General features: G+C 39.7%; 1 protein-coding gene across 5 annotated transcripts in view; it reads right to left on the bottom strand.

Annotated features, from left to right (window-relative positions):
- TSNAX (translin associated factor X) overlaps positions 1-5,478 on the bottom strand; it is a 51,047-nt gene extending 45,569 nt beyond the window's left edge. For 3 of the 5 annotated variants that reach the window (XR_009535985.1, XM_060125797.1, XM_060125794.1), the window contains exons 1-3: positions 5,322-5,478; positions 4,781-4,885; positions 1,814-1,928 (exon numbers count right to left, since the gene is read on the bottom strand). Coding sequence is in view for 4 of the 5 variants with exons in the window: in XM_060125797.1 (XP_059981780.1) it covers positions 1,814-1,928; positions 4,781-4,885; positions 5,322-5,337 (236 nt within the window). In the remaining variant the exon portion in view is untranslated. Of the gene's footprint in view, positions 1-1,813; positions 1,929-4,780; positions 4,886-5,094; positions 5,237-5,321 lie in introns of those variants that run through there. The other 2 variants (XM_060125795.1, XM_060125796.1) reach the window with 2 other exon arrangements.
- Between the last annotated feature and the right edge of the window lie 9,069 nt (positions 5,479-14,547).

The raw sequence follows: 14,547 nt of genomic DNA, 5'->3' as shown, positions 1-14,547 counted from the left end.
AGAGAGAACATTACAACAGATTCTACAGAAATTAAAGGATAATAAAAGAACATTATGAGATGAAATGGAAAAATTCCTTAAAAGACCAAACTATCAAAGCTCACTAGCAGAGATATCTACCTATTAAAGAAAATAAAGTACAGTTAAAATATGAAATCTGCTCATTAACAGTAGTTATCTTTATGTACTCTAGCTGATTTCTCTCATAAAGTATTTTTACTTTCTGTAGTTTATAATTTTTCTGAAGCTTACCATTTTCTCAGTTTACTAATCAAAATATATGTATAATATGGACACAATTATGATAAAAAATATAAAATATGAAATCTGCTCATTGATAGTGGCTATCCTAGTGTATTGTCACTGACTTCTTTCACTCGGTATCTTTACTTTTCTGTCATTTTGTATTTTTCTAAAGATTACTATTTTCTAAGTTTACCATAACGCATATTTATTATTTTTTGGTGGACAAATATTTACAAGATGACTGTACACAATAACATGGCTTTTTCTAAAATATTAAATTCTCCTGTCACAGTTCTACTATTTCTTTAAACTGCTGAAAATTGAGAGCAATTGTTTTAAAACTGCAATTTCTAGTGGAAAAAAGCATTCATAACTAACCAGATCAGTGTTGCTTCTTTCCATAATACAAGCTCAAGTGTGTACAAGCTATGTGAAAACTGGTTCAAAAAACAAGCAAAAACTAATTTTAGAGTCAAGGATGAAAAAGAAAATGTTAACAGTGCCACATTCCAATAAACCTATATATGGCAAATTTGCTTCCACTTAGTAGAATAAAAATTAAAGCATTTCAGAATTACCTTAAAAGTTATAACTGAATAGAATACTTCAATAATATTTTAATAATAAAAAGCTCATAAATTATATTTGGTCTTTCTTAAATACTTAAAAGACACATGGTGGGAAGTCAATCATTGCTATCCTTCTAAAGGCATTTGGAATTGGTAATGTAACCAGAATCTCTCTTTGGGAGTTGCAGGGTGGGTGCTTTCTACCCCCATGTAGAACAGAGAAGCAAAGAAAGCTAGTCAAATGGAATATGAAGCAAACCAAGATAAGAGATGGAGATACCCAACTGCATTCATAAAATACTCCTGAATCTTCTTTCTAATTCACTCCCTTCCTCTTAATTTAGGCTACTTTAAGCTGGCTTCTTTTACTTGCAACAAAGAAATCTATTAAATATACAGAGCCTACCTAGAAAAATATTAAAGTCCTAGAGAACGAACGTCACAGAGCTGAAGGTAGAGGAACTTTCAAAGAATTAAGCAGTCAACACTATCACATGCTGCAAAAATGTGAGTCAGAAAAAAAGCAGAAGAGTGTGTACTAGACTCAGCAATGTGAAAGTAACAAGGGCAATTTCAATTTTGTGAGGCAGAAAGCCACACCGCAATGAACTGAAAAATGAATGGGAAAGTAAGTTAAGCAGAATATAACATTTATCTAATATTAAAATTTCTGCACACATCATCCAAGGAAAGCTTTAATGTAACAGGTGCTAGTAAACCATTAAAAATTTAATATTTCACAAATAGTAGCTCTATCTTGGTGAACGACCTTAACAGAACATAAATCCCTAGCTGTTCCGAGAATAAGAATTGGTCCCTATTTTTATTAAAATGTTTATTCTTAAAATCTACCTGCTACTAACGTCCTCTGACCCCAGTGTTCAAAAAAAGTCAGCTAGTTACTGTCCACTGACTTACGATATATATTAAATACGATATATATAAAACACGTATAAAACTGTATCCAACTGTGACAAATTTTGAAGATATTTACTCACCTTGTAATCCTGTGGAGGAGAAAAATTGTCCTTTTACTTTCAACAGTTATATCCCGACTAAGTTTCACAAGTCTCTCGTATTTGTCATGTCTTGCATCAAGTTCCTGTTGAAATGCTAAGAACACATTATTATGAACATAAGCATGCTTATTCTGCACTTGAAGCCTATCAAACAATATTGGAGAAACCACCTTATTTACTTTTAAAGTACTTGGAAATCAAAGACTGCTACTAACCGAGGTATTTTTTCTTTAAGTAGAGGCACGCCTTCGCTGGATTTTACCACTCAGAGGCTCACAGTGAGACATGTATTTTGTAACAAGTATCTGTTCTAATAAACATGAGACTTTTACCACAAAATTATCACATATAACTACCTACAAAAACTACTTTCAACTACCTCGCTAGGTTATGTAAAGTTATTTTTAATCACCTTACCATATACAATAAAAATATCTACAAAAAATAAACTGGAATTTTAAAATTAAGCTTATAGGGCTTTCCTGGTGGCACAGTGGTTGAGAGTCTGCCTGCCGATGCAGGGGACACGGGTTCGTGCCCCGGTCTGGGAAGATCCCACATGCCGTGGAGCGGCTGGGCCCGTGAGCCATGGCCGCTGAGCCTGTGCGTCCGGAGCCTGTGCTCCGCAACGGGAGAGGCCACAACAGTGAGAGGCCCGCGTACCGCAAAAAAAACCAAAAAAAAATAAAATAAAATTAAGTTTATAACTCCTTAATAACATCAACTTTCTGAATTCTCAAGCTCTAGTTGTTGAAATACCCATAAACCACTCACTTATCTTAATAACCACTTTATTTTAGAAGCACTGTCACTCCAAAGACCTAGCAAGTTGCCTGTCCTATAGGGAGCAATCCACAGAGGAATTCTGAATACAAAGGTTTATTCAGAACCTGACTTAACTATGAACCAAATTAGTAGTTGACAAAGACCTAAATAGATCTGGTCTTTTATTACTGAGATAATATTTAGGCTAGGATTTTGCCCAATATTTCAAGACAATGAAATGTATTCACTATTTATTTTGACTACATTAATGACCACTGTGAATTATATACTATAAATACAAAGTTAAGGCAATTTCTACCCTCAATGAGCTCAGTCCAGTATGAGACAGAGATGTAAACAAAGAATTAAATGTAATCATGCTATAATAAATATATAGAAAAGGTTCAGTAAAGCAGGAACTACATTTTTCTTGTTCACTATCAACACATGCCAGAACATAGATGCTCAATAAATATCTCCTGACTGAATGGATGGATGTTCAATGAATGCAATGTTTGTCACCAAGTTTGCTTGGGAGGAAAATCCGAAAGGCTTCAAAGGGAAGAAGCTACTTGACCTGGGTCTTGAAGAAAGCTACAGTACACCAGGTGGGCAACAGGGCACCAAGTTAGAAGCAATTCCAAGCTTAAAGAACTATGTGCACAAAGGCAGGTAGAAACATAAAACAGCAAAATATGCTTGGAAACAAGCAGCTCAGTATGGGGTGTGTGAGAACATACCGGTGGGGAATATTGGCTTGGCCAAAACGTTCGTTCGGTTAATGAATACGTTGCTCAATAAGGTTCTTGGTGAAACTGAAAAATGCCTTTTATAGTTACTTAAAACCAAAAGAACTTTCTGGCCAACCCAATACTTGCCCCAGTGTACCGATAGTTTTTCCACTGAGTATATAGCTCTATCAATATGCTTTCTGCTCAATTACAACTAGTTGTCTTACACCCCTGAAGATCACTGTATGTGCTGTGGCAGTTCTAAAATATGTCCACAAATCACCTGATACCCCTCCCTTCAAAAAGAGGAACCTAATTCCCTTCCTCTTAAATATGAGGCAGAGGTTTAAAACTACCTCATTGGTAACAAAAGAACTGTAGCAAAAGTGACAGTGTATGATGTCCAAGATTAGGACATAAGAGAATTGTGGTCTCTTTTCCTCGGTCCGGGGGAAGCCAGATGCCACAACACGAGGACACTCAAGCAGTACTACGGAGGGGTCCACGTGGAGAGGAACCCAGAGCTGGCTGTTGGCAGAAGGCCTACCTTGCCGATAGCTGTGGATCCTTCAACCCAATTCAAGCCTTCAGATGGCTGCACGTTAGAACCAACAGCTAACTAAGCCCCCTCTCGGATTCCTGAACTACAGAAACTGTAAAGAACAGGGTGCTGCAGTAATTCCCTGGTGGTCCAGTGGTTAGGACTCCACACTTCCACGGCAGGGGGGCATGGGTTCGATCCCTGGTCAGGGAAATAAGATCCTGCGTGCCATGCGGCATGGCCAAAAAAAAAATAGGATGCTGGGCAGAAGAGTTAGGTGCATTTTGTTTTATGCTGAGTTTTGCAACAGCTTGCCCAAGTTAATATACTGAGAAAAGGGGAGCTATGAACACATGTACATGTACAATTTACATGTACACGGATTCCCACTCTCTGCAAGGTGCTGCCGTCAAAACAAAACTACAGGCCCTGTCTTCAAAAGTCTAGCTGGGAAAACAAAACCAATACACGTTAAAAATTGAAAAATTAAACACACGTATATATACAGCTGTTTTATATATATATATATACACACACACACACACACATAGCTGATACATATACACTTTAAACATACACCTAATGAAAATACACATATATACCTGATACACACACACACACACACACCCCGGGGGGGGGGGTGAGTATATATATTTATAAGGTCCACAGTAATTTTTAGTTACGTGGCACGTCTGATGTTAATTAACTAATGTTTACCTGCGAAACTGTAATGGGAAAAAGAGTCAAGACGTCTGTAATCTCAACTCTGAGGGCAGAGCCAGCACTATGGCAAAGCCCCCGGGGAAATTCTCAGAGGCTGTTTTCACGTGCATAACATGACTAATCGATCCTTCTTACAAACTCTTTAGTTCTCTTCCCTTCGCCAGCTTACATGACAAGAGAACTTACATTTGAAGGCCAACATCACAGGTGAAGAGGAATTAACATCCTTCTCTTCTCTTCTCTGGTTATGTGGGAAATTGTCATGCTTCCTTTTCCTGAACCCTCCTGATCCTTACGTAGAGAAGGAGAAAAAGGTTGGACAAGGCTCTTCCATCGCCAAGGAGCTGACAAAACATGACACAGGCAAACCCCTCCCTTCCTTTAAAAGCAGGCACCCCCAAGGCCCTCGCCCCAGAGGCTTCCTCAGCAGACGACAGAAAAGCAACCCTGCCTTCTCCCCCCCAAACCTTACGCTCAGCCAGGCCTCCCCCAACAAGTACCTTGATCTGGTACAAGGTGGGGCAATTACCGAACTAAGATAAAAACGGCTCGAGGATTAAAAACAGAGGCGCAAACAGGGCCAATGTGGCCGGGAAATCACCAGGGCCGCCGCCCCTCCCGGAGCCTGCGCGGGGAGAGGGCACCTTTAAGGGGTGGGAAGTGGAAAACGCGACCAAAAGGCTGGATGAGATAAATAAATAACGCCCAAAGCCGTTGAGGACGCCACCTTCTTTGCTGCTCATGTCGTCACGGCCTACGGCGAGAAGAGACGACACTCCGCGCCTCGGGGCGTGCACGATGCGTACAGCAGCGGCCGAAGACCCTGAAGCGCTAACCTGCGCAGCCGGCCGACGTCGACGCCCCGGCCGGAAGCGCACGCCCGCAGCCACTCAAGCTTCTCCCTTTTCCTCATACACTTCCGGCCGCGTCCCAGTCCCGCCTCCGCTGGCTCCGCCCCGCGCGTGGCCCGGGGGACCTCGCTCCCTCGAGCCGTTGTCACGCCTGCCCTCTGCTGTGCCTGAAGATAGAAACGACTTTACACGCTTCTCTGCATGAGCCGTCCATTAAAAAAGACGATGCATCCCCCTGAGGCTGAGAGCAGTGTGAAGGCGGGAAAGCGACGAAAGATGTACGTGATGTTTTTTTTTTTTTTTCTCAAGGCACCTTTGGAGCACCCTCGCGTTCCCTCGGCTTGGCCCCCGCCTCCCACGCGGTGCATAGTGGGGGGTTGTAGTTTGCCGCTGGAGCCGGCCCTGCAGCGTCCGGGGCTGGTAGGTGAGGAAGGGATCAGCGTCGCGTGTCCTGTGGGATGGTCTTCTTGGGATCGAGGCGGAACCTTACAGAGTTAGGAGTCTTTAATTTTCCATTCCTGGCGGTGACGCCAGAAGCTTAGGTGATGGAAATGTGCAAATCAGTCAGTGGAAGGCGTTGCTGGTACTTTCTCCGCTGTGTCCCATCCCCGCCCCCCCGCTCCGCCCTGTCCCACTTTACCTCCCTCCTCCTCCGTCCTCCGCTGGGCTCCTCTCCCGCCTCCCCGTAACCAGACTGCCTACCTTCACGGTGGTCTCCGCCGCTGAGTGGTTGTGTGACATTGAGAAAGTAATTCACCCCTAGCTCAATTTCTTCATCTGTAAAATAGAGGTAAAGTAGGACCCGCCTCGTAGGATTATTGGACCACCAAATGAGTTACCACTAAGGCGCAGTCTTTGGTATAGTAAAGGCTCAGTTAAATACTAGCTATGATACCCTTCTCCCACCGTCGCTTTCCAGAAAGAACATGCTCAAGATGGGCAGCTAAGTGGCGCGCCAGCATCCTCTAGATAAAAGCTCAGGCGGAGGCTTCGTTAGTTGGGTGGCCTAGGGCTGGTTGGGAAAACACAAATACTATATCTTATTACGTTTTCCCTAAATAGACTCCATATTGTAGGCACTTGTACACGCAGTCTTTCCTCCTTGTAAATTTAGGAACAAAGGCACAGTAAATGAAACAACTTGGCTAGAATATGGCAGTGATTTCAAGCCCCTGACAGGCCTGTGTCATAGGAAGGTAGTTTGCTCTAGGTAATCTTTAGGGTCTCTTCCCACTCGAGCCATTATATCTCTGCAGCTCTTTGCATACATGTGTTGATTAGCCAGATTCCTTGTGGATAAATCAGGCTCCAGAGGACCTGGGCTGAATTCTTGTTTTGCTGATGTTGGGCATAAAGTTCTCAGTTTGTGGGAGGTCTGACCCTGCTCACCCCTTATCCACCAGTGGTCTTCTACTCTTTGCTTAGAGGTGACGTGACCATGGGGAGAAAAAAAAAAAGACAACTTTCATATAATTGTAATCATTGTAATGTGACTCCTTTTACATTCAAGGAAGCCAGTAAGTTATGGACATTCTGAGAGTTAATGCTTACTTTAACTGTAGTCTGGGAAAAGGGTATTTTCCCTCACTCTACTGGTATAGCAGCTCTCAAGACCTCAACTTTCCAAACCCTGGATCCGTCATTATTTTCCTTCAGTAATCACCACTCCTGTTCAACTGTCCATCTACGGCTGTGCTTCTTGAACTGCTTTTTACTGCTTTCCCCTAAGTATTAGGTCTAGAACACTTAAGTTTCACAACCTGTAATGACTCCGCAAAGTATCAATACTTAATGGAGGTGAGGCCCACGAACACTTTCCCAGCACTCATTTGCATATGCAGTTACCCAGGTGGCCCAACGGTAGCTACTCCTTTGTCAGGAAATGCCTTTCAACCTGTGTGGCAACCTGCAGAATGCATCTCCACCCTGTCTCCTTGTTGTATTGCTTCAAATGCATACATGTAAGTTTCGGAATTTGGTGGAACATACTTTCTTTTGTTTTTAAGGTGGGGAGAGGAAGGTAAAGGTTTTCAGTAAGATTCCTCTTCTGGGATGGTGTTTTTTCCTCCTCACGTTGCATTCTGATTGCCCACATTTGACTCTGACTAAAGCTCTACGCCTTCCAACAGCACCTGTTTTTATTCAGTCTATAAATCCTCACATTTGTCACCTTTACAGAAAAAAAATCAATACCGAAATTGGTTTTGGTTATTTTAAAAAGCATATAATCAAGTAAGAGAAGAAATATAGGCCCTCAAGAGATTTTCTACTTCAGCATTTACTTTATTATGTACTTATAACATAAACTGGGGACGGGGTATCAGGGAGCTGGGCGGGCACAGGGAATCATGAGAAATTGCCGGAACCTTGAGTGACCATTTCTAAAATGATAACCATAATATTTAAAAGATACCTGTAGGGTCGGAAGTGGTATTGTGAAGTGTACACATACCATTTCACAGATTTATTTTTTAAGCAATGCTAGGACATAGTAGGAGAAAATTGATGTTCCAGATCTTTTACTGGAGAAGGAAGCTGGTATTTGAGGAAGTAAAAAGGGATGGACAAAAAAACCACAATGAGATACCACTTCACATCCCACTAGGATGGCCATAATCAAAAGTAACAGAAAATAACAAGTGTTAGTGGGGATACGGAGAAATTGGAACGCTCATATGTTGCTGGTAGGAATGTAAAATGGTTCAGTCACTGTAGAGGATGGTTTGGCAGTCTCAAAAAGTTAAACATGGAATTGCCATATGACCCAATAATTCTACTTCTAGATGTATACCTTGTACACAGATGTTCATAGCAGCACCATTCACAATAACCAAAAGGTGGAAACCACCCAAATGCCACCAGCAGATGATTGGATAAACAAAATATGGTATATCCATGCAATGGAATATTATTTGGCAACAAAAAGAAAAGAAATACTATCCATGGTACAATATGGATACATTATACTAAGTGAGAGATGTCACTCACAAAAGACCACATATATGATTCCATTTATTTGTAATGTTTAGACTAGACAAATCCATAGAGACAGAAAGTTTCATTACTTAGGGCTGAGAGCAATGGGGCACAGGGGATAGAAGGGTGATAGCTAAAGGATATTGCATTTCTTTTTGAGGTGATGAAGATGTTCTAAAATTGACGGATGATGGTTGCACATATCTGTGAACGTGGTAAAAACTATTGAATTGGATGAACTGTAAATAGGTGAATTATATCTCAAGAAAGCTGTTAAAACATTTTAAAGTGTGAAGGGAAACAATCTTCAAATCCAGTAAATATATACATGTAGGTATATAGACATACTTCAATGTTATTAGGGAAAAGCATTAAGCAAAATACCTTAATTTTTAATAATCTGTAATAAAATATATTTTTCCTTTACAGATTATATAATCTTCAACAAATACTTCTGTGAACAGTTTATGCCTGGCAATTTGATTTGTGCCATTAAGGACACAACTATTTTCTTATTTATTCAACAAATATTCATTGAGTACCTACCATGTCATAGGTGCTATTCTAAGCCTTGGTGATCCCTAATCTTATGAAGTTTATTTCCTAGTGAGAGGAGACAGATGAAGAACAAAATAAATAAGTAAAGTATTTGGCATTAGAAAATGATCATTGCTGTAAAGAAAAATAAAGTGAAGGAAAGAAAAAGAGATGAAGGGTGAGGTTTCCTGCGGTGAGGGTAAGAGTTGCAGTTGAGAGAGGATGGTCAGAAAAGGCCTTGCTGGGAAGCAGACATGTGACCACAGATCTGAAGGAGGAACAAGTGGGCCACGCAAATATCTGGAGTATTTGCCCTGCCCTGTGTGCCAGTAATTCTCCCTGTTCTCTCCTACATATATTTTTTATTTGTTTGTTTTCTTCTGCATCATTCCCATCACCATAGAAACTTGGTGTCATATAGCACCTGGCACATCATGGATATTCAATATTTGTTGAATGAGCAAATGATATGCAAATTCATTATCCCCATCTGTAGATCACCTTTTATTTTTGTTATAGTACCTGGTTGAAAGGAAGTTTTAAATATTTTTTTAAAGATTCTTAAGCCCATGTAGCTTCTTTTTCATCTTTTTAATTTAATTTAATTTATTTAGGCTGCTCTCGGTTTTAGTTGCAGCACGAGGACTCCTAGTTGTAGCATGCGGACTTCTTAGTTGCAGCACGCATGCGGGATCTAGTTCCCTGACCAGGGATCGAACCGAGGCCCCCTGCATTGGGAGCGCAGATTCTTACCTGCTGGAGCACCAGGGGAGTCCCCTAAAGTTTTAGTATAGTCAGATTTATCAACTTTTTCCTTCAGATTTGTGTATTTGATGCCTTGTTTAATAAAGCCTTTCCTACATTAGGTTATGAAAATATCGCCATATACTTTCTTGTAAAAGTATAAAACTTGCATTTTCCATTTAGGTTTTTAATCTACCTGGAATCAATGTGTATATTAATAAATGATTATCTCACAACCACGTATTGACTCTTTTATCATTTCTCCACTGATTTAGAACACCACAGTGGTCATATATCAAGATTCCATATATGCCTGGGTCTGTCTCTAGGTTTCTTGTTCTGTTCCACTGGTCTATTTGTTTATATACCGATAGCACATTCTCTTAATCACTATAGCTTTGTATTATGGCTGGATCTCAGGAAGGCCAAGTTCCCATAGCCTCCTCTCCCTACAATATTCTTCACAGTTTTTGCAAGTGGTCTTTACTCTTTCATATCAGTTTTAACAGTTTTTAAAATTGAGATGTAATTCATATACTATAAAAGTCACCCTTTTAAAGTGTAAAATTCAGTGGTTTTTAGTATGTTCACAAGGTTGTACATCATCTATTTAATTCCAAAACATTTTCTCTACCCCAAAAAGAAACCCAACCCCATTTACAGTCATATCCCATCCTCCCTCCTCAGCCCCTGTCAACCACTAAATCTATTTTCTGTCTCTGCAGATTTGCTTATTCTGGACATTTCATACAAACGGAATCATACAGTGTGTGGCCTTTTATGTCTAGCTTCTTGCACACTGCATAATGTTTAAAAATTCATCTACCTCATAGCATATATCAGTACTCCATTCCTTTTCATGGCTGAATAACATTCCCTTGTAAAGATATATGTTTGTTTATCCATTCACCAGTTAATAGACATTTGGGTGGTTTCCACTTTTTGGCTATTCTGAGTAATACTGCTATGAACATCTGCCTACAAGTCTGTGTGTGAACATAAACTTTCAGTTCTCTTCAGTATATACCTAGGAGCAGAACTGCTAGGTCGTTTGGTTCCTACCTATTTTGGAATTGGCTTTCCAAGGTCTATGAAAAACCTTGTCAATCTATTAATTAAAATGCACTGAATGTATAGAGTAATTGGGGGAAGAATTTATGGCAATGAGTTTTCTATTAGCTCTGTAAACTGTGGGAATCTCTCCTGATATATTCCTTTTTTTAAGTTCTTCATAAATAGACTTTCGCTTAACTTTCATTAGATTTATTTCTAGGTTCGTTATAGTTTTTATTAGCTTTATGCTGTGAACTTAACAGCTTTTGGAAGTACCATGAGTGGGATCTCTATTTTTTAATGTATTAAATTGGTTATCTAACTAGTAGATAGATATTATTTCGAGCCAGCAAAGTCTGAATACTAAGTCTCTGTAGTTATCTTGTGCAGTATCAAGGGTAGTATTATGCACAAAGATACACTTTTAAGATATTTAAGATGTTTATAGCTACATTACAACAGAGGGAAAAAATGAGTGTCTAACAATAAATGAATGACTAAAGTGGGTATTTGGAAATGGCATTAAGATATTGTAACACAGAGAAGTGTATGATTAGTTAAGTGGAAAAAAGTTGAATTTAGTTTGATCACAACTAAGTATTAAAAAAACACAGAAAAATGTTAATGTGTGTTGCTCACATGTATGTATTGAGTTGGAGACAATAAAGTTAATGGGAATATATTTTGGAGCAAGTCTTCTAGAAAGCACATTGGCAATTTGTAGTAAGACTTTTAAAAATGATGTGGAGAAAAGAAGCCCTTATACACTGTTGGTGGAGATGTAAATTGGTGCAGCCAATATGGAAAACAGTATGGAGGGTCCTCAAAAAGCTGAAAATTTAATGACCATATGACATATACTCAGCAATCTAATTCCCAGCTATATGTCCAAAGAAAATGAAAATACTAATTCAAAAAGATACATGCACCCCACTGTTCATAGCAGCATTATCTACAATAGCCAAGATATGGAAGCAACCCAAATGTCCATCAACACAGAATACAGATGAATGGATAAAGAAGATGTGATATAATGGAATATTACTCAGCCATAAAAAGAATGAATTTTGCCATTTGCAACAACATGGATGGACTTGGAGGGCATGATGCTCAGTGAAATAAGTCAGACAGAGAAAGACAAATACTGTATATTGTCACATAGGTGGAATCTAAAAAAGAAATGAATATAACAAAACAGAAACAGACTCACAGATATAAAGAACAAAATATTTCACTGAATCACTTTGCTGTACATTTGAAGCTAACACAACATTGTAACTTAACTATACCTCAATTAAGAAAAAAAAACAAAACTAGTGGTTGCCAGTGGGGAGAGAGTCGGAGGGAGGGGCAAGATAGGGGAAGGAGATTAAGAGGTATAAACTACTATGTATAAAATAAGCTATGAGGACATATTGTACAGCACAGGGAAATATAGCCATTATTTTGTTTGTTTTAAGTTTGATTAGGGCCCGTTTGTGTTTTTTTAACATCTTAAATATTTTATTTGTTTTATTTATTTATTTTTGGCTGTGATGGGTCTTCATTGCTGCACGTGGGCTTGTAAGTGGGGGCTGCTCTTCATTGCGGTGCGCGGGCTTCTCATTGCAGTGGCTTCTCTTGTTGCGGAGCGTGGGCTCTAGGCACGTGGGCTTCAGTAGTTGTGGTGCACGGGTTTAGTTGCTCCATGGCATGTGGGATCTTCCTAGACCAGGGCTCGAACCCATGTCCCCTGCATTGGCAGGTGGATTCTTAACCACTGCGCCACCAGGGAAGCCTGCCAGTATTTTGTAACAACTTTAAATGGAGTATAATCCATAAAAATATTGAATCACTATGTTGTACACCTGAAACTAATATAATATTGTACATCAACTATACCTCAATTAAAAGACCAAAATGTTTATACCAGTTGACCTAGCAATTCTACTTTTTGAAATTTATCCTAGGCAGCCATTCAGAAATGTAGACAAAGACTTAGATATGAATTCAACATACTGAGATTACCAAAATTTGGAAACAATTTTCTGTATGAGAATAGGCGAGGTTAAGTTGTATAAATTATGATGCATCCATCTGGAGGGTAATTATGTAACCATTATAAACACAGTTGACAAAAATACTTTAGTGTTTTTCTCACACAGTTAAAATATACTACTTTTGTCAGGGCCTGAAATTTTACCTTACTTACAAGCTAATGTTAGCCTTTTACTATTTCATGGATGCTGGCAGTGAAGGTAAGCCTCGTGGGTTAGAGATAAAGAACTGAATTACAACAAGCAGCATATCGTGTCACGTTGGTTTCCCTTGCTCCCTAAGTTACATAGGAGAAACACAGAGGAGCCCAGATGGATTCTGTGCACATAGCAGATTTTTATCACAGCTGAGGAACACTGAACTGGAGACTCCACTGCTTTTATAGCAAGCAGTAAGCAAGCTTGCATTTTTCTTACACATGTTGTGTCATCTCTCAAGTTTACTCACTGAAACACAACCCTGGAAAATAGACAACTGGTGTAACATATGTTTGTATGTTTATAAAGACTAGTTAAGCACCAGGATCTGTGCAAATATATATGTTTGTGTGCATGCATGTATACATACATATACATGCATGCAAGCTGCTCCTGGCATCACTGTTTATATTTAAAAATTGGAAGAGAAGGGGCTTCCCTGGTGGCGCAGTGGTTGAGAGTCTGCCTGCCGATGCAGGGGACGCGGGTTCGTGCCCCGGTCCGGGAAGATCCCACATGCTGCAGAGCGGCAGGGCCCGTGAGCCATGGCCGCTGAGCCTTCGCGTCCAGAGCCTGTGCTCCGCAACGGGAGAGGCCACGACAGTGAGAGGCCCGCGTACCACAAAAAAAAAAAAAAAAAAATTGGAAGAGAAGGGGAGAGGGGCAATATAGGGGCAGGAGATAAAGCGGTACAAACTACATGTATTATGTATAAAATAAGCTTACAAGGATATATTGTACAACACAGTGAATATAACCAATATTTTATAATAACTATAAATGGAGTATAACCTTTAAAAATCGTGAATCACTGTGTTGTACATCTGTAACTTATATAATTATTATATCAATAATCAACTATACTTCAATAAAAAAAGTTTTTTAATTGGAAATTATTTTATTGTCCACCAGTATGTTAGTTAACTAAATTTGGATGCACTCATACAATGGAATAGTTTGTCAACTTTTAAAAAGAATGAGATAGACTTACGTATTTACATTAACAGATATTCAAGATATATCATCAGGAGAAAAAGGCAAGTTTGCAAAACAGTACTTAGAGTGAGATCCTATTTCATAATTTTAAAAAATGTAATTTGGGTTATATATAGGAAAAAATATGAGAAAGAATACACCAGATGTTAACAGAGGTTATATCTGGAGTCAGAAATATGGAGAATTTTCACTTTCTAAAGTATAAATTTCTCTAATGCTTGGATGTTCGTTACATTAACCAAGTATGACTTTGTAATAGAAAAGAAAATAGAGGGGCTTCCTGGTGGCGCAGGGATTAGGAATCTGCCTGCCAATGCAGGGGTCACGGGTTTGATCCCTGGTCCGGGAAGATCCAACATGCTGCGGAGCAATTAAGCCCGTGTGCCACAAATACTGAGCCTGCACTCTAGAGCCCACGAACCACAACTACTGAGCCCACGAGCCACAAGTACTGAAGCCCGTGCGCCTAGAGCCCATGCTCTGCAACAAGAGAAGTCACCGCAATGAGAAGCCCACGCACCGCAACCAAGAGTAGCCCCCGCTCGCTGCAACTAGAGAAAGC

This window comes from Lagenorhynchus albirostris, chromosome 16 (assembly GCF_949774975.1).
Source record: "Lagenorhynchus albirostris chromosome 16, mLagAlb1.1, whole genome shotgun sequence".
Lineage (NCBI taxonomy): Eukaryota > Metazoa > Chordata > Mammalia > Artiodactyla > Delphinidae > Lagenorhynchus > Lagenorhynchus albirostris.
Note: the sequence above shows the minus strand (reverse complement) of the source record. Positions and strands in the feature narration are given on the sequence as shown.